The sequence below is a fragment of the Mustela nivalis genome (assembly GCF_964662115.1).
Source record: "Mustela nivalis genome assembly, chromosome: 13".
Taxonomy (NCBI): domain Eukaryota; kingdom Metazoa; phylum Chordata; class Mammalia; order Carnivora; family Mustelidae; genus Mustela; species Mustela nivalis.
In genome coordinates, this window is record NC_139032.1 from 89,635,188 (window position 1) to 89,655,225 (window position 20,038).

At 57.5% G+C, this 20,038-nt stretch overlaps 1 protein-coding gene across 1 annotated transcript in view; it reads left to right on the plus strand.

The window, feature by feature from the left end:
- CFAP77 (cilia and flagella associated protein 77) overlaps positions 1-20,038 on the plus strand; it is a 121,926-nt gene that overhangs the window by 85,923 nt on the left and 15,965 nt on the right. Inside the window, exons 4-5 of the mRNA XM_082696154.1 lie at positions 9,707-9,812; positions 12,683-12,784. Coding sequence (XP_082552280.1) covers positions 9,707-9,812; positions 12,683-12,784 — 208 coding nt within the window. The remainder of the gene's footprint in view (positions 1-9,706; positions 9,813-12,682; positions 12,785-20,038) is intronic.

Consider the following 20,038-nt stretch of genomic DNA (forward strand, 5'->3'; position numbering starts at 1 on the left):
CTGTTGGGCTCCCATGCTCATCGGGCCAGGGCAGGGCTGGGAGGCACGGGGCCAGCCTGATCGGATCCCCCGTCTTTGCTCATGCCCACCGCTCTGTAAGGAGTCCCTCGCTTCACTCCCCCACCCCAACCTCCACCCTCTGCTCACCCGCAAAGAGCCATCAAAAGGCTCAGAGAGAACATTCCTCCACCCAAACCCTGCTGTAGGAGACTCCCTGCCTGGGGGGCCGAGGGCTGCAGGCAGATCCGTCCACAAGCTCCCCACACAAACGCCACGCTCCCTGGCTGTGTGGTCTTGGGCAAGACCGTGACCTTCTCTGGACCTCGGATTTCCCGTCTTAATGAGAATATTAATGTTGTGAGACAGAGACCTGCATCAGGCTCCGCGCTCAGCGTGGGGTCTGCTGTCGCTCTTCCTCTGTTCATCTTCCCCCTGCTATCGCTCTCTCTCTCAAATAGATACATAAATAATTTAAAAAAAAAAAAAAAAACCGTCTCCAGGGCCATGGTCCTCAGGATTAAGGAAGCAGGCAGGATGTGTGCACTGTGACGATCATGGTTATTGTTGCTATACAGACTGTAGACAGCTCGTTCCCGTTAGCGGGAGCCTGTTCACGCTCCTGGCGGGTCGGACGGGTGAGCGGACGGATGAGTTCGTGGACACAGGGCTGATCTCATTCAGAGGAAGGGTAGCCCTTCCTCCCCTGGAATGGCCTGGGTCCTCAAATCCTATGCCGCCGCCCCCCTCCTGGTCTAATTCACTCCACCACCAAAGCAACCGTTGGGAAGCATGGCCATCGGCGTGCATCAGCCTCTCTCCTTTTGCTCTGAAACCATCTGTAGCTCCCTAGCACCCTCACCAACCCCTTCCTCTCTTACAACTCCTGCCTTGGCCATTTTCTCCACAATCTGTCTTCTTGTTTTTTTCTCTTAAAACAACTTTATTGGGATATAATTTTTAGACACGGAAATGGTTCATGTATAACTTGATGAGTTTTGACAAATTTATCCAACTTGGAGCTGGGGGTGCCTGGTGGGTTCAGCCAGTGGAGCATCTAACTCCTGATCTCAGGGTTGTGAATTCGAGCCCCACATTGGGCGTAAAGATAACTTTAAAAAACTTTAGATACCGGAGTAGTCAATGAAAATACAGTACATTTCCATGACACCCCAAAGTCCCCAGAAGCCCTTTACGGACAGTCCTCTCCCTGCCTCCAAGAGGACCCCCGCCAGGACCAAGCTCCCCAGCTCTGGAGTGGACCTGGTCCCAGGCCTCCTGCCTTCCTGACACCCCTTCCCCAGATGCTTGTGCCTGGCCAGCCCTCTGCCCCTCTCTGCTCTTTGAAGAGCTTCCGAACAGCCCCCACACCTACATCCCAGTCCCTGTGCTCTGGGGACCCCTCCGATATCACATGGAAGCACACACTTTTACAAGTCCTAATCACTTTCAAATAGTTTTAAAGATTCATAGGGAATGAGCCTGAGAATCCCAGATTTTCCTGGCTGGGTGGGCTCTCAGAGACCCCCACCCTCCAGCCAGAGGCCTCCTAGACTAAACATCCTCAGGGAGGGGCTGCTGCCATGGGCCACCTGTCCTGGCCGGGCCCTCTGCTCTGGGCGGACTGCCATCGCTGCCCCTTTTGGGATCCAGGAGCCACTCCGACATGCTGGCTCTAATTACCGAGCTCCCCCGTGCCAGGGGAGAGAGGGACCTAAAGGCCCAAGGGCTTGCCTTCGGTACCTGCACCCTTTCTGCAGACAGAAGGGCTACCCTGTCCCCGTCTCTAGGTTCCCCAAGGAATAGTGAATTTCTTCCAAAGACCGCCTCTTAGGCGTTGCAGTGGAGGAGAAAAACTGTCCTTGGAAAAGAGTTGGTTCTTACAGGGAAAGGAAGTGGGATCCCAGAGCCACAAAGACGATCTACCAGGTGCAGGCTGGCTGTCCAGGCCAGGAGGTGCACAGAGAACAGTCCGGCCTTGACCCCTGTTCCATGGAGCTTAGAGCTGCTGGGACAGGTGGGCACTGAACGGGTTGCTGTAAAAAATGTCCAAAAGACCTTTCCGGGTGCAAAGTGCAGGGACAGCAACATCTCCTGCAGAGCTCCGGGAGGTCTCAGGAGGGACGGGACGGTGCAGCGAGATGGGCTGGGGATGAAACGGGGGATCCTAGGCTGTGCTGGTCTGGGAGGAGGCGGGATGCGATCCTGGAGATAGCACAGAGCCCTGGAAATTGTGCCCCACGCCCCAAGGGCAAGAGAAGATACCAGCCGGTGTTGAGAGAGATAGGATCAGATGTGCATTGTTTAGAAAGCCCCTGCACCTGCGTGGACCAAGGCTGGGCACTGCGCTGGGGCCTGGGGAGAGAGCGCCTTGGGGGTTGGGGGGGTCCTGTCTGAGAGTAGCCAGGCCCCTGGGGTCTGGCCTCTGTCTGCAGGAGGCTCCCTGGCAGACTCCAGTCTCCTGTAAATCGATGGGCATTCTCGTGGCTGTAGCCCGAGGGCAGGAAGGAGTCCAGGCTTTGCTGGTGGAATGTGCTGTGTGACCCTGGCCCAGCCATTTGACCTCTCTGGGCTTTGGCTTCCCCACTCCCACGTTTCCCAGCTCATTTAGTGAGGATAAATAATTAAGACCTTCTGTGTGCCCCCCTCCAGCTTCTCAAAGGTAAGCTGCAGATAGGGTAGCCGTAATTGTGACCTCCGCCTGTGGCAAAAATCTTTCATTTGGGGGCAGGTGAAAAATGCCTATTTTTTAAAATTATTATTATAAAGAATCACATTTACTTCAAAAGAGAAACAGCTGAATGTATTTAAGGTAGCAGCAAGAAGCAACTGCAGAAGAAAACAAGGAAGTGTCTCCTAAGGGTGCATCCTCGAAGGTCCTAGAACCTGGAGAAATGCTAATAAAACTCCCGACAGCAACCCCCCAGGGCTGGGCTCTTGCCGGGTGCCTCCCCGGCCGCGAAGGCCTGGCCACCCTGGGCTGCTCGTGGGGGGCTGCTGTGAGTTCTGGTCTGATGTTCTGGGGGCGGGGACTGGGGGCCTTGGATCCGTCACCCGCATTACGGTCCCAGCCACTCACACAACCTGTCAGACTTAGAACTCCCTCCCTCCGTCCGTCCGTCCGTCCTTGTTTTTTGTTTTATTCATTGCATAACCAGGAAGCAGACCTGTGCCTGCCTCAGCCCCGGAGCCGTCATCGGCCGACCTCCTTCCACACTTTTCTCCAGTCACCCACATCTGCGTGGATGCAGCCCTGTCGCCCCGGACTTGTGTTTTCACACTTGACGGAGGTCTCTGAGACCTTTCTGGGTCATTACACATACGGCCGCTCCATGCTTTTTGGCAGCTCTAGACTTGAAAAATTTAATTACCAGACAAGGCTCCCTTCCTCTCTCCCCACATCCCGGGGCCCCATAGTCTCTGTCTACCACGCTGCACGGCAGGAATTTTTATGATAATTTCCCATAAAGGAGGAAGGAAGCTCTTCCAGCCTTTCCTCTAACATGCTTGATTGAATTTTAAAATAATACTGTACTGCGAAATAATTCCTAGACTCACAGGAAGGGGTCGAGACGGACGGAGACATCCCGTACCCTTCACGCAGCTCCTCCCGTGATAAAATCTCGCACAACCATGTGCAACATCAAAACTAAACACGCGGCGTTGGTGCAACACAGGGACCGTCGCTTTTATAGCGCTCGGGGGTGTGTGTGTGCGCGCGCCATCCGAGTAGCACAGTCAAGACACAGAACTGTTCCATCACCTCAAAGATCTCCCTCATGCTACCCCTCAGGGACTGCCCTCCCCCGCCAACCCCTCACCCCTGGAAAGTTCCAGCGTGTGATGTGCGTGACATCACCATGTAGGTGACCTTCTGAGATTGTCCGTTTCCCCTTGGCACCATGGCCTTGAGATCTACCCAAGCAGCTTGTTGTAAAACCTGATGCTTTCCTCTGCTGAGTGCTGTTCCACAGTGTGGACGGACCCTGGCTTCTTTCGCCATTCGTCCGCTGGAGGATACCTTGGCTGTGCCCAGTTTGGAGATATGACAAAAAAGCTGCTAGAAACATCCGTGTACAGGTTTTCTTGTACGTAAGCTCCCACTTCTCTGAAATAAATGCATAGGGGTACAGGTGCTGGGCTGTACATGTATATCCAGGGTGGGTTTTTTTTTTTTTTTTTTTTTAAGATTTCATCTTTAAGTCATCTTTACACCCAACGTGGGGCTCGAACTCACGATCCCAAGATCGAGTCACAGGCTCCACCCACTGAGCCAGCCCAGTGCCGCTGTATGTTTAGATTCTTAAGACGCTGCCAAGCTGTTTTCCAGAGTGGCTGTGCGACTTCTCATCCCGTCCAGCAACGCTGCGAGGCTTGGCTTCTCTGCATCCTGGCCCGCATTTGCTCCTGCTCGTTTCTACACAATACGTGTGTCGTGGACCGTCATCGGGTCTGGATTTGTGCGTCTCTGAGGGCGGGGCTGTGGACGATGTTCTCCTGGCCTTACCGGTATGTCCTCCGATGAAACTTTGTATCTTTCTAACGGGTTTGCTTCCACATGGAGTCTGAGAGCTCTCCATGCATTCCAGAGAGAAGCGCTTGGCCAGACGTGTGGTTTGCAGGGACCTCCTCCTGGTCTAGGGAGCTGGTCTTCCCGTCTTCTTCAGAGGACTTTCCACAGAGCAAAAGGCCTTCATCTCGAGGAAGTGTGATTCATCACTTTGTGGTTTCTCTTACGGATCTTGCTTTTGGTGCCAAATCCAGGAAGTCAGCACCAAGCCTGGCCTGAGCTCCTGAAAACCTGTACACGGATGTTTCTAGCAGCTTTATTTGTCATATCCCCAAACTGGGCACAGCCAAGATATCCTCCAGCGGCCTGAGCTCCTGAGCTTCTCCTGCAGTTTTTTTTTTTTTTCGGAAAATTTAATCGGTTTATCTTCATATGGAAATCCATGATCCATTTTGAGGTCATTCTTGTGGAGGGTATGAGCCCTCGGTCGAGAGCTGTTTTGTGGGGTTTTGCCCACAACGTCTAGTCATTTCTGTGCCATCGGTTGAAAAGACTGTCCTTCGTCCATCGAGTAGCACTGTCCATCAACTTACGGTCTTTATTATACCTTCTACGTAGCCTAGTGTCCTATATCCTGAATTATGAAAAAGTGCATCTCCCAGAAATTTGCCTGATCTTGCTTTCTCTGACTCCCCTTCCCTCTTCTTCAACGACACAAACTGGTCCTGCCCCGGGGGTGTTGGCGTGCAGTGGCCCAGGCTGGTGGCAAACCAGTGACCTGGAATCCCTGTTGTGAGCGGCCACCTGGTGGGGGCGGCCGAGGACAGGCGATCAGGCAGGCCTTCTGGGGAGGCGACCCCACGGCTGAGACCAGCAGAAGCCGAGGGTGAGCCAGGTGGCGGTGGAGGCAAGGAGCCCTGAAGGTCCCTGGCCCGGAGTCTAGGCTTAGGGTTAAAACAGGGAAGGGTGATGTGATCTGATTTGTGTCCTGACAAGCCTCCCTGTCTTTCTACCCAAGTGGACGAGCCAGAGCAGAAATGGGCAGCACCTGCCGGATCTCCCTCAGCCAGGCGCGCTGGGGCTGCCGTGACTGCCAAGGTTTCTCAGCTGTTCTCCCGTCCAAGCCCCTTCCCCATCCCACCCCTCAAAACGTCTCCAGGTAATCACCACTGGCCAGAGCAGGACCCAAAGCCGGCCAGCCCAGGCTGCGGGAGGGCCTTGAAGGGAGGCTCCTGGTGATGTATGCAGTGGGGGCTGCTGGCAAGACAGCTCTTCTGTTGTGAACAGCCTCTGGGGGTGGATACTGTGAGGTTACGCATCTCATGTCATTAGAAAGCGTGGCCATAAATTAGGCTGCTCAGAAGCATGGGGCGTGTGATAATTAAGCAATAAAAGTCACCACAGGGGTAAAGGAACCGGAAAACAAAGAGCCACTGTTTGTAGCCGCTCGGCAGGCTGCTCTGTAAAGAGACCTGTGAGCTCCAGAGGCTTTTCAGAGACGCGGAGCCGCTTGCTCAAGCAGAGCCCTCGCTCAGCCCGATCCCCGCCCAGGGAGGTCTGCACAGTAGTCAGACTACACCGGAACGCACGGGGCGCAGGGGGATGTTAAGGGTCCCATCTGACTCTGTGTCCATCTCTGCGGCCACGAAATCCAAAACCTGGAGGGGCCCCACAGGGAGCGGAGCTGGCCGGGGCAAGAGGCAGCAGGGAAGGGAGAGGCGTGGGGCGCCCTGACAGTGACCCTCGGCGCCGGCCGGTAGCTGCTGCCCACAGACTGCCCGGTCAGCACCTACCTGCAGGTTTTCAAGACAGTCTGGGAAGCTGGGGTTTTAATGTAAAATTTCCCGACTTTTAACTGTTAATAACTATGATGGCAGTGTCAAGGTATTTAAGGTTGCTGTCTTGAACGCAAAGCCAGAGGGGCGCCTGGTGGCTCAGTCAGTTAAGCATCGGACTCTTGGTTTCAGTTCGGGTCTTGATCTCAGGGTTATGAGATGGAAGCCAGTGTTGGGCTCTGCACTGGATGTGGAGCCCACTTAAAATTCTCTCTCTCCCTCTCCCTCTGCCCCTTCCCCTCATAAAAAACAAACAAACAAGCAAGCAAAAAAACAGAAACAAAAACAAAAAACGCAAAGCTAGAGGGGCTGGAAGTTTGCCTCAAGATCCTGGTGGCGGGGAGGGGGTGCCGCGGCTTCTTAACGCTGCCATTTTTGCCTTCCCTGGTCTGTAAGATAAGGTCAGCGGGGAAGACCAGAGCGTTTCCTGGGGCGCCTGCATTTCCAGAAGCGCAATGAGAGAAGCTGCGGTCCCTCGTCCAGACACCTGCTCAGAGGTTGACGTCCACAACTCTTGGGACTTCTGGAGCTAAGACCCCCGGGGCTAAGGCTTAAGCCTCAAAGCGTGGGTCCCGGGCCACAACACCTGTGGCCACTCCAGACCCACCAAACCAGAACGTGCCTGTAACGAGATCCCCCGGGGACGGGGACCCACGCACACGTGCCAGGTTGCAGAACGGTGTTCTGTGTTTCCTGGGGCTGTGGAAGACTGATTTCTTGTCTTGGGACCTGCTCTAGACGCCCTCCAAAGGAGGGAGGGCTGTTTCTAAGTGTGTCCCTCGGGTGGGCCGCGGGACCCCTGTGTGTCAGCTCCCTATGAGGACACTTGTCTCTGGATACAGGGCCTATCCCCAGGAAGCATTTGCATAGTTCTTAATCCCATCTCGAGATCCTTCAGTGGACTACCTCTGCAAAAGCCCTTTTTCCAAATAAAGTCATATTCACAGGTCTAGGGAGGAGGTTGGAAACACCACTTGGAGGACCACCCTTCAGCCCGCACACCCTGGATCAGAACTACATTTGCTAAAAATGCGATTTCCTGGGTCCCCCTCCCACTTCCTAGCTCAGAACTTCTGGGGGTTGGGCCCAGGTGGTTCTTTTTTTTTTTTTAAGATTTCTATTTATTTATTTATTTATTTGACAGACAGATCACAGGTAGGCAGAGAGGCAGGCGGAGAGAGAGCGGGGAAGCAGGCTCCCCGCTGCGCAGAGAGCCCAATGCGGGGCTCCATCCCAGGAACCTGGAATCATAATCTGAGCCGAAGGTAGAGGCTTTAACCCACTGAGCTACCCAGGTGCCCCAGGCCCAGGTGATTCTTATGCACCAGAAAAATCTGAGACTCTCTGGCCAGGGAAATGAAGAAATGATCAGCTCAGATGTGAGAGGCAGAAGCTAGCTAGGACTGTTCACCAACAAAAGGAAGGTCCGAAAGACATGGGAGGGAAAGCAATGAGCCTGATTCACTGTTTCTTCTTCTCTTTCCCTTTTTGCTTAGGATGAACAATGTCAAACATGCACGAAGGTATGAGCCGACACTATAAACACGCCCGCGATCAACCCCCAACACCCAGTTTCAACCATTATCGGTACACGCCGCCACCCGTTCCCACTTTACCTGACTGTGATGTATTTATTGTTTGTGGAAGCTCCTTTTTAAAGCAAATTGTCAACAACCAATTACTCCACCCACAAGCCCTTCTGTATTCTCCCACAGAAACACTTGAATAGCTTCCAAACCTCGGCTAACGCTCACTTGGCCCACCCCTTCTCACGGATGGTTTGCTTGACTCGGGGTCCGAACGAGGCCCACGGACGTCACCTGCTGGGTGCATTTCCCAGGTCACTGTCATCTACCTCCCTTTCTCCTCCTCCCTCCGTGCGGTCCAGTGTTTGCTGATGTCACTCATCCTGTAGAGCGTCTCACACTTGGGCCTGGGCACCGGCATCCTCGCGGGGGTGCGTAGCACACACCAGGCCCCGAGCCCCTTGCGAGCCGTGGCAAGCAGGCCGACCGCGGTGTGTGTCTGATGCGGTGGCCCGGCCACAGGCGGCTGCCGAACCCTCGCCACGTGGCTGGTGCCACCGAGGAGCTGAATTTAGCTTCTTATTTCATTTCGACTAAGTAAAATTCAAAATTTCAAAACTAAATCTTTCAAACACCCTGTGAGTATTTAAAGAAGGGCTCCATGGCGCTGTGGCAATATCTCGGCCGGACTAGATCGATAACATACTCTCAGTAAGGAGAGGGATAAAATACACCAGTAAAACCGATTCCGCCCGGTCCTTTATCACGTTGCCCCCGGAAACGCCCTCGTTACGTGGCGACTCGCGTTGTGTTTCGATTCGACAGTGTTTCTAGAAGTCTCATGACCGCCGGGGTACTTTGGTTTCTTTTCCCGAAGCACACTGGGTGGGCGGTCCCGCGTGCCTCCCCCTGTAACACTTCGGGCACAGACGGCTGCTTGTCCCTTTCAGAAACGGTAAGATTGATCACGTGGGGAAATTGTACGGTGTGTCTGTCTTTGAGCACAACAGAGAAAGGGGGCATTTGCTTCAGCTGCCGTGGCCTGCCCCACGTAGGGTACGGTCTCCGGCCAGCTTGGCCCCGAACGGCGCTGGCGGCTCCTGGCAATGATTGTCTCCGTCCGTCCTTTCGCTGGGAGCGGCGCCCCGGCGAGTCCCCTCTCTTCGGCTCCATCATTCCCTCCTGCAACCGTGAGCTCCGGTTCTTCTGGGAAGAACTTGTCCTCATCACCTGTCACCTGTGCGGCAACTCGGGGCAGGTCTCACGTGCCACCCACCAATCCTCTGGGAGAGGACACCGCTGCGAAGGGGCGGGGCATCCGAAATGGGGCGCGCAGGGCAAGTGCTCTCCCAGGCCGGAGACCCTTGTCAAAGAGAATCAGAGTCTGAAACTGGAGGCGGTGATGATTGCAGGCAGCTCCCCCCTGCACAAGGAGAAAGAGTCTCAGCATGGGGGGGCAGGGGGGGCCTTACCGCCCGGGAGCGGGGGTGGGGGTCAGGGAAGGACACAGACAGGGCAAGGCGATGCTCGCTGAGCTGATCCAATGGGATTCTTGGTAAAGGCAGGCCAAGGTGATCAGACACTGAAACCAAGGGGGGTGTGGGGCGGGGTGGGGTTGACTTCACCGATTCTTTATGAAGACGGGCTTCACCGATCAAGGACCAAGCCCAAGGGCAAGGTCTGGTTGAAAAGAGGGCTCCAAGGAGGCCGTCTAAAGCCCACTCGCGGGGACAGTCTTTGTCGCCACCTCCCAGCGCCCCGCCCTGAAGGTCGGGGTCTTCCTTGGTGGAGAGAATGCAGAGCCTTCTAAGAGAGCCTCTCTGTCCTTCTCCCCGCAGGCCCTCCACACCTTTCTTCGACCTGCTACAGCATCGCTACCAGCAGCTTTGGGTGCAGGAACAGAAGGCCACCCAGAAAGCCATTAAACTGGAGAAAAAGCACAAGGTAAAAGCACCCTCCACTTCAGAGTGGCCCCAATTTGGGATGGGAGTGGGGGGAGGGGCTGGCCTGGCAAAGCTTTGACACTGACATTTGGGCACGTTTGTCACAAATGTAGGGGGGTGGGGGGCCGGGGTCAAGCTGCGAGGTGCTGTGCTAAAAGGGTCTTGGTGATGATCACACCCAACCCCTACTCAAGCCCGGACAAGGAAGATTCTGGCCACGGCCCTATGTGCCTCTGATGCGGGCCAGAACCCCGTGTCCCAACTCCTCTCCGGGCCTCCGCCCACCGCACATCCAGAAGTCTGATTTTCAACCAACCCGGCCCGGCCGAGACAGCGGGGCGCCCTGGACTAAAGAAAAGGCTAGGAAGGCGGGATGCCGTAGAGAACACATTTCGCTGGACTTCAGGAAAACATTTTGTTCCACAGTGACGACAGGCCACACGCTAAATCCATCGTGTGCGTCACACGCATCGTGTCCCTTAGGTTTGGCCGAAGCCCCCGTGGTGGCCATCGTCCCTGGGCATGGAAACTGAGCCTCAGCACGGCAGTGACCGCACAGGGACGCCGAAGCTGTGGACAGAACCGTATCCCGACGCTGCCACGTGCTAACGGTGCGAGCGGCAGCCGATCCCGACCGATGAACACGTGGTGCCACAGGGATTTCACTAGAAGCACGAGGCGCACGTGTCTGGTTGGTGCCACAATCCAGCCAGGGCCCTCCCGATGCCGTGCTCCAGGCAGGGAGCCGGGCTGAGCACGCACCCGTGTTCCCGCGTTCTGTCTCCTGAGCACCCCATGAGGCTGGGAACTCTCCGGGTCGTCTCGGTTGGTCCATTTTCCTGTGGGCAAACGTAGGCTCGCAGGGATTAAGCGACTGGCCAAAGGCATCAGAGCCGGGCCTGGACTCCCCTATGTGTGCGGCCCCAGAGTCTCGGCTCTCCAGGAGGGCGAGGTCCCACTCTGCTAATCGTGGGGAAGACAGAGATGCTCTAGAGCCAAAGTGGGGAGCGGAAGAGTCTGAGCAGGGATCCTGGCGCCTTCAGGACAGGCCAGGAGCGGCACTGCAGGGCAGAGGGCGCCAGGCTCCCCGGGCCCCTGGCCGGCCACCACGGCCCCTCCCGCTGTCCTTGGCGGTAGCGGAGCACAAGACACCGACTCCTGAAACAGCAGCGTGTTGCAATAACATTTTAATAAGCAGCCCCTGACTAGTTTACTCGTTAATGGCTCAAGAAAGAGTCAACTTACTATGGTAATGAGCAGTTTCGAAGGAAGCCCCGCCGTTAACAAGCCGCCTTCGAGCTCCAATTCCGTCGCGCATTTTAATTAGCCGCCATTTCCTGGCGACTCAGAGTGTCGCAAATCCATGGAAAACCGAGCTCCCCAGGACGCTAGAGACCGCTGTGACCAGTGCCCCTCCCCATTAGGCAGAGTACCCCACTAATGGGAGTGGCTCTGCCCCAGCCCTGGCTGGGAACTGGGGCCCGCTCTGGGGCTGTGACGGCCTCAGTTCCCTCATGGGCGAAAGAAAGGCTCAGATCAGCTGAGGGCCCACTGTGCCGTGCCCAGCGCATAGCAGGCGCTCAGGAAACACTTGTGGAACCAACCCCAGGGTTCTCTTCCCTTCCAAGGTTCTCTGTGGCTGTACATGGTCTAAAAGCAAGGAACACCCAGACCCACACACACGGGCTGGGGCCTGGGGTTGACAGGATGGTTGATCTTGTGAGGCCAAGTTGCCACCATCCGCAGGGAAGCCTGTCTCTCCAGCAGCAAGGGATGTCCTGGGGTTTGGATGGTGGTGCCCCCCCCCATGAAAGTCGCAGCTACAGCTTCCACGCAGTGAGTCTTTATCTCGGGTCCCTTGGCTCAACGCAGAACTCAGCAAATCCTACGGTGACCAACCTTGTCCGTCAGGCATCAGCGATCCATTTCCAGCAGGGAGATCGATTTCCACTTAGGAAGGGGGAACGGGGTGCCGCATCCCCCCACCCCCGTTCTGAAGGCAGGCTTGGTCACTCTCGGCGGGCTAGCATCTCAGGGTTGCAGAGAGTTGCAAAACTGTTCTAGGAGGCAGAGAAGACGGCTGATCCGAAGGGCTTCTGCGGTATCCACAGGCGCATTCAGTGAAGTTAATGGAAATGACTGACAAAATCGGCCGATAAAAGGGGTTCGATCTTCAGCTACTTTCGGGTCAGTTCTATTACGGTGGAGCTGAGGGCAGGTGCAGATTCCGCAGACCCCGAGCTATACCTTGGAGGGCCTGCGGAAGGGGAGTGGGACACGCAGGCTTCCAGCGATGGAATGAGTATGTCCCGGGGATAAGAGGTACCGGCCAGGGGGTAGAGTCAGTGGTGCGGTACGAGGGTCGTATGGTGACAGGCGACAGCCACGCTGCCGAGCCCAGCAAATGCACAGACTTGTCAAATCGCTACATTGTCCACCCAAAACGAATGTAACATTCTGTGTCGGCTGCCCTTCCGTGAAAGAAAAAAAAGAAAGAAAAGAGAACACAACAAAACACGTGACTATTACAGATTTTGGAGAGACAGAGCGCACGAATAGGGCCCCTCCGGGACCGTAGTCAGGACCGTGTGCCACGAGGATCCCCAAAGCTCAAGTTGCATCAGATTCCAGGAAATTTACCCCCGGTGAGCTCTAGGAGCCAGACCAGAAACAGATCCCGGGTGGTCCCACACCAGAATCCACGGAGCCGGGGCCGGGGGTGTGGGAGGGAAGCGGTGGCCTCGCAGAAGGGAGGAACGCGACCCAGGAGTCGGCCACACCCGGAGCCCAACCCTCTGCTCTGGCCTCCCTTCGTCGTAGCTCGGACTCCTCCGGGAGACCGCCTCACCGCCGCATTTGTCTGGCCTGTAGGTGATCCTGGGGAAGCTGTATGAGACCCGGAGCAGTCAGCTGAGAAAGTACAAGCCGCCCGTGAAGCTGGATGCCCTCTGGCATATGCCTCACTTCCAGAAGGTCAGTCTCGCCTCCAAATGCCTCTTCCCGTACGCACGGCGGACGCCGACCACTTTGCCCGGTCTTTACCCGTCCTCTAGACAGGGAGACGCTGTGGGCTTCTAGCCACTGGTGGGCATAATGACGAATATTACATGACTGGTATATTACCTTGTCATCCCACTGATTCTTCACACTCACCGGAGTTGGGGGGCTGCTGCCACCCTCGCTGCACAGACTGGGAGCAGAGCCCACGCTGGCTTCTGTAGCGACCTTGTGCGGAACCCGGGCCGTTGGACCCCAGAGCCTGGGTGTCTGTCTATGCCACAGAGGGCGCTGTCTGGGTCAAAGCCCCCTTCAGCGATGGGGTCACAGAGGCACCACATCCTGCCGTGAGGTGTTGAGGGGGAGGACGAGTGCACACCACCAGCGCTAGGCCTCCTTGCAGCGTGGAGTTCCTGGGGACGGGGGAGCAAATCTCCACCGGGGGCTGACGCCCGCCGTGCGCCAGCCTCAAAACGGACCCTGGTGTTCATCAGGCCACAAGCCCTGTCGCACCCGAAGTGGGATCTCTCTTCAGTGCCTTTTAGCAGGGGAAGAGCTGTGTGAGAGCCCGGGTGGGGAGGTGCTGTCCCGAGGAGGGGAACAGGGAGATCTGGGGACAGCAGCTTCCGCTTGGGAAGGGAGCTCTGCACGCCGAGCTCGGGTCCAGCCGACCTTTCTAGGGGGCCACGGGGACACGCCTGGCCCCAGGAAGACAGCTGGGCGAAGCGACATTCCTGGCCAGCCCAGCCCACCCGTGGTACTGAGTTAAACTGCAATTTGGACGATGAAGGAGCCAGTGCCTTCCTGAGCCTAATGCACTCGAACAAGCTGCCGAGCGCCGTGGAGACGCCTGCTGCCCACCCCGCCCCACGCGGCCCCACGCGGCCTGCCCACGCGGCCTCCGTCAGCATATGTCAGTGACCGTCCGCCCGCTGCCCGTCAGCCCGCACCACCCCGCACACGAACGTGACCAGGCGCCGAGCCGGAGGCGCCGGGAGTCCCTGCCCGTGTCGCTTTGTAGCTTTTCTGTTTTGGCCGGGCGGCCGCGAGGCTCACCCTGGTTTCTCTGTCTCCCCCGGTTTCCTGCCTTTTTAACCACGTTCTTCCCCCCCACCACACACACACACAGCTTCCTTCCTGGCCCTTTCTCCGTCATCTTTCCTCTTTTGCTCTTTTTGCTCCGATTTTTCCCTCTGATTTTCCCTGGGAGGCTCCCCAGGGAGGGGCAGGAACCCGGAGCTCCGTGAGCACGAGAGGCCGTGGACGGGACTCAGCTCTGCGGCGCCATCCCCTGTCCCCCGGCTCCGATTTAGAATCTGCCCCGAGCTACTGAGGCAGGGGACAGAGGAGGGCTCAGGTGGTCTTGGGCCAGAGGAGCAAGGAAAGGGCCCCCACCCCTGCCCCCATCCCGACTCTCCCATACCAGGAGGGCACGTCTCCCAGCCGGTGACCCCACGGTCCCGGCCCTGAGTCGGACACGAACAAACCAGTTTCTGTTTTCAAAAGGGGGGCTTTGACGCAGCTGTGCTACACTCTTCCGGTCTAGACTGCTGTCACTGAAATGTGGTCGGAGCGACAGGGGGCAGCCTGTGAAGGCCACCCCTGTCTTCGGCACCAGGCACCATGCTAAGACATCTCTGTGTACTGGAGTACTTCGTCTTCGGAGCGAGTGCCCCCCACCCCCACCCCCGCGGCTCCGGGGCACAGAGCCGAAGCAGAGTCTGGGCTGTCCTCCCCAGTGAGTGGGCTGGTGGGGCCTGGAAGCCTGGCTCCTCTGACCGTGGGCCCCAAGCCCCAACACGTGACCAGCAGCGTAAACATGCCCGCCCCGGGATTCACGGGCGCTTTTCATCTTTTTGGGGATGTTCGTGGGTTTCTGGAAGGTCTTCTGTAGGACTCTCAGAGCAAGGCTTGTCCCTGGGCGCCACTGTGGTCAGCCCAGCAGAGAGCCTAGTCCCCCAGAGTGATGCCTTTATGGATGCAACCCTTGGTCCCCACTTTGGGGACACAGTAGCACCGGGAAGCGTTCAGCCCTCACTCTGCGCCGAGCGCTGGACACGCATTATGTCACAGAAAGGACGTCCCCTCGGCTGATATACAGCTTGAGGCCCCGCAGGCTGAAGGACCGTGCCCGGTAGGAAAGGGTCCCGGGTTCCGTCCTGAGGGTCCTTCCCTCACTTCCGGCTGCGTCCCAGCAGGTGCCTCTCCAGCCCAGCGGGGCTCCCTTCTCCCCTTCACAGTGTGCATCCTCACTGCAATTAATTAGTTAATTGGGCAATTAGTTGTCCATCTTCCCCAGCAAAATGGGAGCCCCTAGGGCCCATGGCTGTTGTGACCCCCCGCGGCATCCCCAGAGCCCCCCCAACCCAGGGAGCGGTCAGTGAGCGTCTGCGGGAAGAATGAGTGAGGGAGGAGATGAATGAATAAAAGACCAGTACGGCGCAGAACGGCAGAAGAATGAAAAAGCCTTTCACAGACCCGCCGAAAGTCCCTTCCCGACCCGAGCATCCTGGCATCCCCCATTCTGGCAGCCCCCACCGGGTCCGGGCTCCGGAGGGCCAGTGCGGCGGCGACGGCGGCCGAGGGCTACGCAGCGTCCTGCCCGGAGCCCCAGGAGGGTCTTTGTCTGTGCCTCGAGTCTGTGCCCAGCCACCGCCCCCACCACCCCAGCCCCATTATGAAAGGGAAAAGCGCTTCCAAAAAAGTTGAACCTGTCACAGTGATGGATAACCTAAATGGACTCTCCCAGCTCAGAACAGATGTCGACGCTGAACCCTGTCAGAAATAATTAAACACCTCGCCCGTGGAAAAGCAGCAGGCAGGGGCGCGGCGGCCTGCTCCCTGCGCTGGGTCAACGCGAGCAAGCTGGCTGCCTGCACCACGCTGCCGGCCCGCGAGGGGGCCGCCCAGACCCTCCCCGGCCCCGGCACCTCGAGGGGCGCTCAGTGGCGTCCTGCCCCCCGCCCCCGCCCGGGACCGTACCCCTGCGACCAGCCACGGGCTGCCTGGGGTTCCAGTGCCCATTCTGGTCTGTGCCACCAGCCTTTGCCACTGATGCCCGGGGCCCAGAGAGGGGGTCAGCCCACCGCTGGCCAGTGCCCAGGGCACGGATGCCATGCCGCCAGCTGGCTAAGAGGCTCTCCGGGCCTCGTTTTCCTGACCTGAAAGTGAAGGTGGCACTGTTCAAAGTATCTCCTCCAAACCGAAGGCTAATGATCCCAGGGTCGCGGCTCAAGGAGCCATGTGGGAGGGGGCTGGTGGCTCTTGGAGGTGGCAGACCCCAATCCCAGAGTGAACTTCCAGGGAAAACAGCTCAGACGCTTCCCCAGGCTCCCATTTTGGGGAAGGATGTGAACGCACCTCCTCCCATCCCTAGCGGAGGGATTGCTGGGCTTGGAGCCGGCACCCTCTGTGGCCAGAGGCAATGGGGCTCGTGCCCTTCCCCAGTGTGCTGGGGGCTGCGGGGAGGGAGGAGGGAACCCGCATGCTATGTCTGTGTGCGCACAGGACTCAGGGTCAGCGGCCCTGGGTCACATGGCGACCCTGCCTCTCCCTACCTGTCACATGGCTTTACTGGTCCCCGACCCCATTCCGTCTTCTGAGCGTGGGGGACCAGCAGAAGGATTCGATGACACACTAATGCCTTTGGCAGGACACCTAGACTCTGTTCAGGTGTCAACACACGGCATCCGCCCTGGGGACGGGCCTGGTGACCATTCATTCCTTCCCTCATTCATTCCCAAATCTCATTCAGCATCTCGGTGCCAAGCCCTGCTCTCGGGGCCGATGTCATACTGCCGGAGGGTCCCGGGTGACCGGCAAGGGTGACGTGGGTCGACGGACAGAGGGCTGGACGGCTAGACGGGGAAGTTCGGAGCGGCTCCATCTGGGGTGTCCAGAAGCCTAAAATGGTGGGGAGACCCCCAACCCTAGCTGGCAGCCGGAGCGGGGGCTGGGGCCAAGCCCCATAAATTTACCCCCACCCACGTGATCCTGATAGAGGCTGGCCCACCTGGTCGGGTTTTCGAGGCAGGGACCAGAATCCAGGCTTGCCTGTTGGGGGGTGGGATTCGTACTAAAGCCCACCTTCTGCTCTCAGAAGTGACCCAGTCTGAACCACGCATCCTACAGCGGCCTGATGTTAAGCCAAGAAAATCAGACGGTTCATCCTTCTTTATAATGACTTCCCCGTGATAGCAATCCAAAGACAAATGTGGGGGCAGTAGGTCCCATGTCTGTGCGGCGGCACCCCCACCGCGGGGTAAGCCCTGACGAGCCGGTGAAGGAGCTGACGGATCCCGCACGGCCCTCGCACAGACAGTGTGTGATCCGGGGAGCAGTACACAGCCACTGAATCGAGGTGGTCTACTTGGTCTACTCACTGCCGCGTTCCTGACCCACGACGTGCGCTGTGTGACGCCGTAGGGATAGAGGGGCCCACCCCTGAGTGCTCAAGGACAGACGTCTGGGGGAGCCGCCCCCAGGCAGCAGCAGTGGCGATCCCTGGGGCGGGCAGAGGCTGAGGCTGAGTTTTACCTTCTCTGATGCTCCTTTCTGCATTTTTTGAATTTTTACAGTGAGTGTATGACCTTTACAAAACCCGTAAGGCTGGGCTTTGTTTTTGTTTTCGTTTTTGTTTTTAATGTGTTTGAAAGGTAGGGACACTACATCCTTCTTCGGGTGCTTGTCCCAGGGCTCAAGCCCCCTTCCGCCCAGTCCCTCCTGAACTCAGAGTCCCTCCGGTGTCGTGGCCACGCCTGGTTGCTCGCCCTGGCTTCCATCAGGTGCAGAGATCAGAGGCCGGCGCTCTCCCAGCAGTGAAGGCGGCCCGCTCCCCGAGTCTGGCTCTCTCTGGCCAAGTCCGTGTTATAACTGGAGATCCCAAACCCATTTTGGAGGGAGGTTTGCCCAAGCATCTCGAGGTCACCCCTCACGCGGAACAAGGCGCCTCTCCCCCGACAGACCCGCCTGTCTTCCCCAGTGCCAATACCCACGGACATTACATAGTCATTCAGTCACTAAAGTATGAACAAATTGACTATATTTTCATTTGGCTTTCGGGTCCCGCCCCACTGCTTTAGAATAATGGCCCAAGCTATTAAGCTAACGGTTTGATTTACAAGCTCTTGTGCTCTGAATGCTGGGATCAGACTCCTCTCTTTGTGGAAGACTAACCCTGCCTTGGGTCTCCTGGGCCCTGGCTCCCTAATAGAACCGAGGACGGCGGGAGAAAAAAAAAAAAAAATCAGCAGTCAGCCAAGCAGCGACACCCAGAGATACAGCTGATTAGTGAAAGCTGCTGAATCTAAGAAAAGGATTTTCTTTCCCACCTTTAAGCTTCCTTACAAATCACAGCCGGCTGGAAAGTTAACTCTCTGTTAAACCCCCAGAGCGGGCTCCGAGCCTGTCCACCCGGCTGCTGCCCCCTCTCCCAAGGGCCCACGACATAGGAGCCCTTCTCCGGACAGGTGTGCTCAGCCCCAAAGTCACTCCGTCCAGACGCAGGAAGGACAGGTGCCAGGTCTGCTGCCCCTCCCGGAGGTCCCCGCGCCAGTGATGTATTTTAAGAATCCTCTCGCTCTGTCGCGTTGGAATAAGAATCAGCCCATGCCGCCGCGTCGGGCACGGAGAGCCGGGATGGAATGTGTCACACGCGGAAACAGGGCGCTAGGGAGAGTGATTCAGAGAATTCAGAGGTCCTGAGGCAGGTGACATTTCTTCCCTAAATATGGATGCCCCCATTAGAAACCAGATCAGGGTGCAGAAGAGCTGCCTCACCGGACAGGTAAGAGCGGGGGTTTAGTTGGTTTTACATAATCTGGCACCTTGGAGGGACAGAAATTTTAGGCACCTGTTCATGAGGTGACATTGCTGCTCGATACTGGCAAGTCGCAGAGAGCCGGAGCTGAACCTCCGGGGACGGAACAGGGCGGGAGGTGGCGGGGGGCATCGGCAAAGCTCCTGGAAGGGCCGGGCAAATCTGGGTTCCCAGGAGGCAGAGGGAGATGCCAGGCGTCAACGTGGGGCCCAGAGAGGTGGGAGCTGCCGCTTCTAACTGGGGGCCCCCAGCCTGACTGTCCCCTTTACACTTTGGCACTTGGGAACTCTCGGTTCTCTAGAGAAAGCTCTTCTCCCCCACCAGGGGGCAAAAAACATCTCAAATTTTGTGTTGAGAATCAACCAGAAAATAGACAAGACAGCTTGTTTGGGCATCAGGCATGTGTTGCTAACCTCCAGAGAAAGCCAGAATCCTCCCTTGAATTTGGGGGACTCAGTGGGACTTCGTGGGTCCCCAATGTCTTCTTCCAGCTCTTCCCCGAGAACAGTTCTTGGTGATCTACATGGAATCTGCCGGCTTGAGCAGGACTTGGGGCTAACCTCGGAGCACCTCACTGCCATGTGTCCCCACGCCTCCGCCTCTGTCACCGGGCACCATGCTGTCACCGGGACGGATCCAGAGCTGCCTAGCTCGTGGCCTGCAGCAGGTTCCAGCAATAAACAACGTTAGATGATTTGCTCGTGTGACCTGAACTTCGTCAAAAGTGCGGGCGAGACGAACCAGGAGGCTGGTATCCTTGTGTCTCAAAGCCACAAGCCATCGATACGGTGGACCCCCGGGACCCACCGGTGTCCCTCAGAGATGCAGAGTCTGCCGGTGACAGAGAGCAAGTGTCGCGGAGAAAGTGAGAAGATGGGGGTGTCTGCCGGCCTCTCCCCTTCCCTTCCTCAAAGACGTCGTGGGCACAGATGGGCTAGATCGCACAACAGAAGGGGGTGCTGGGACCCCAGTCCAGCAGCTGGACGAGCAGCAGGGGAGTGTGTCCAAGAAGTCCCTCGGAGGCGGCGCTCCCAAAGGCGGTGACGATGAGGACGCCCAGGGCTCACACATCTGGAGCACCTTTTGGGAGCTCCGAGAGGCTCACCTTGTGCCAATGCTCCCAATAACCCTCCGTGGCCGAGAAGAGCCGCACTGTCTCAGAGGGGACGCGCCTGTGCCGGGAGGCCTGAGGTCATGTGCACAGGCCCAGCACCCACGAGCGGTAGAGTGGCGGCTTGCGCCCTCTGGCCGGCTGCCCCAGGCCTCAGGCCTTGTTGGAGCCCATAAATACTACAGACCTGAAACTGAGGTCAGCGGCCAGTTTGGGGCTAAATGTCGGACCTGGGAAGGAGAGTGAAGGGCGGTCAGGAACGGGGCTTTTATAGGTGTCCAGAGGGTCGTGGCCGGCCCTG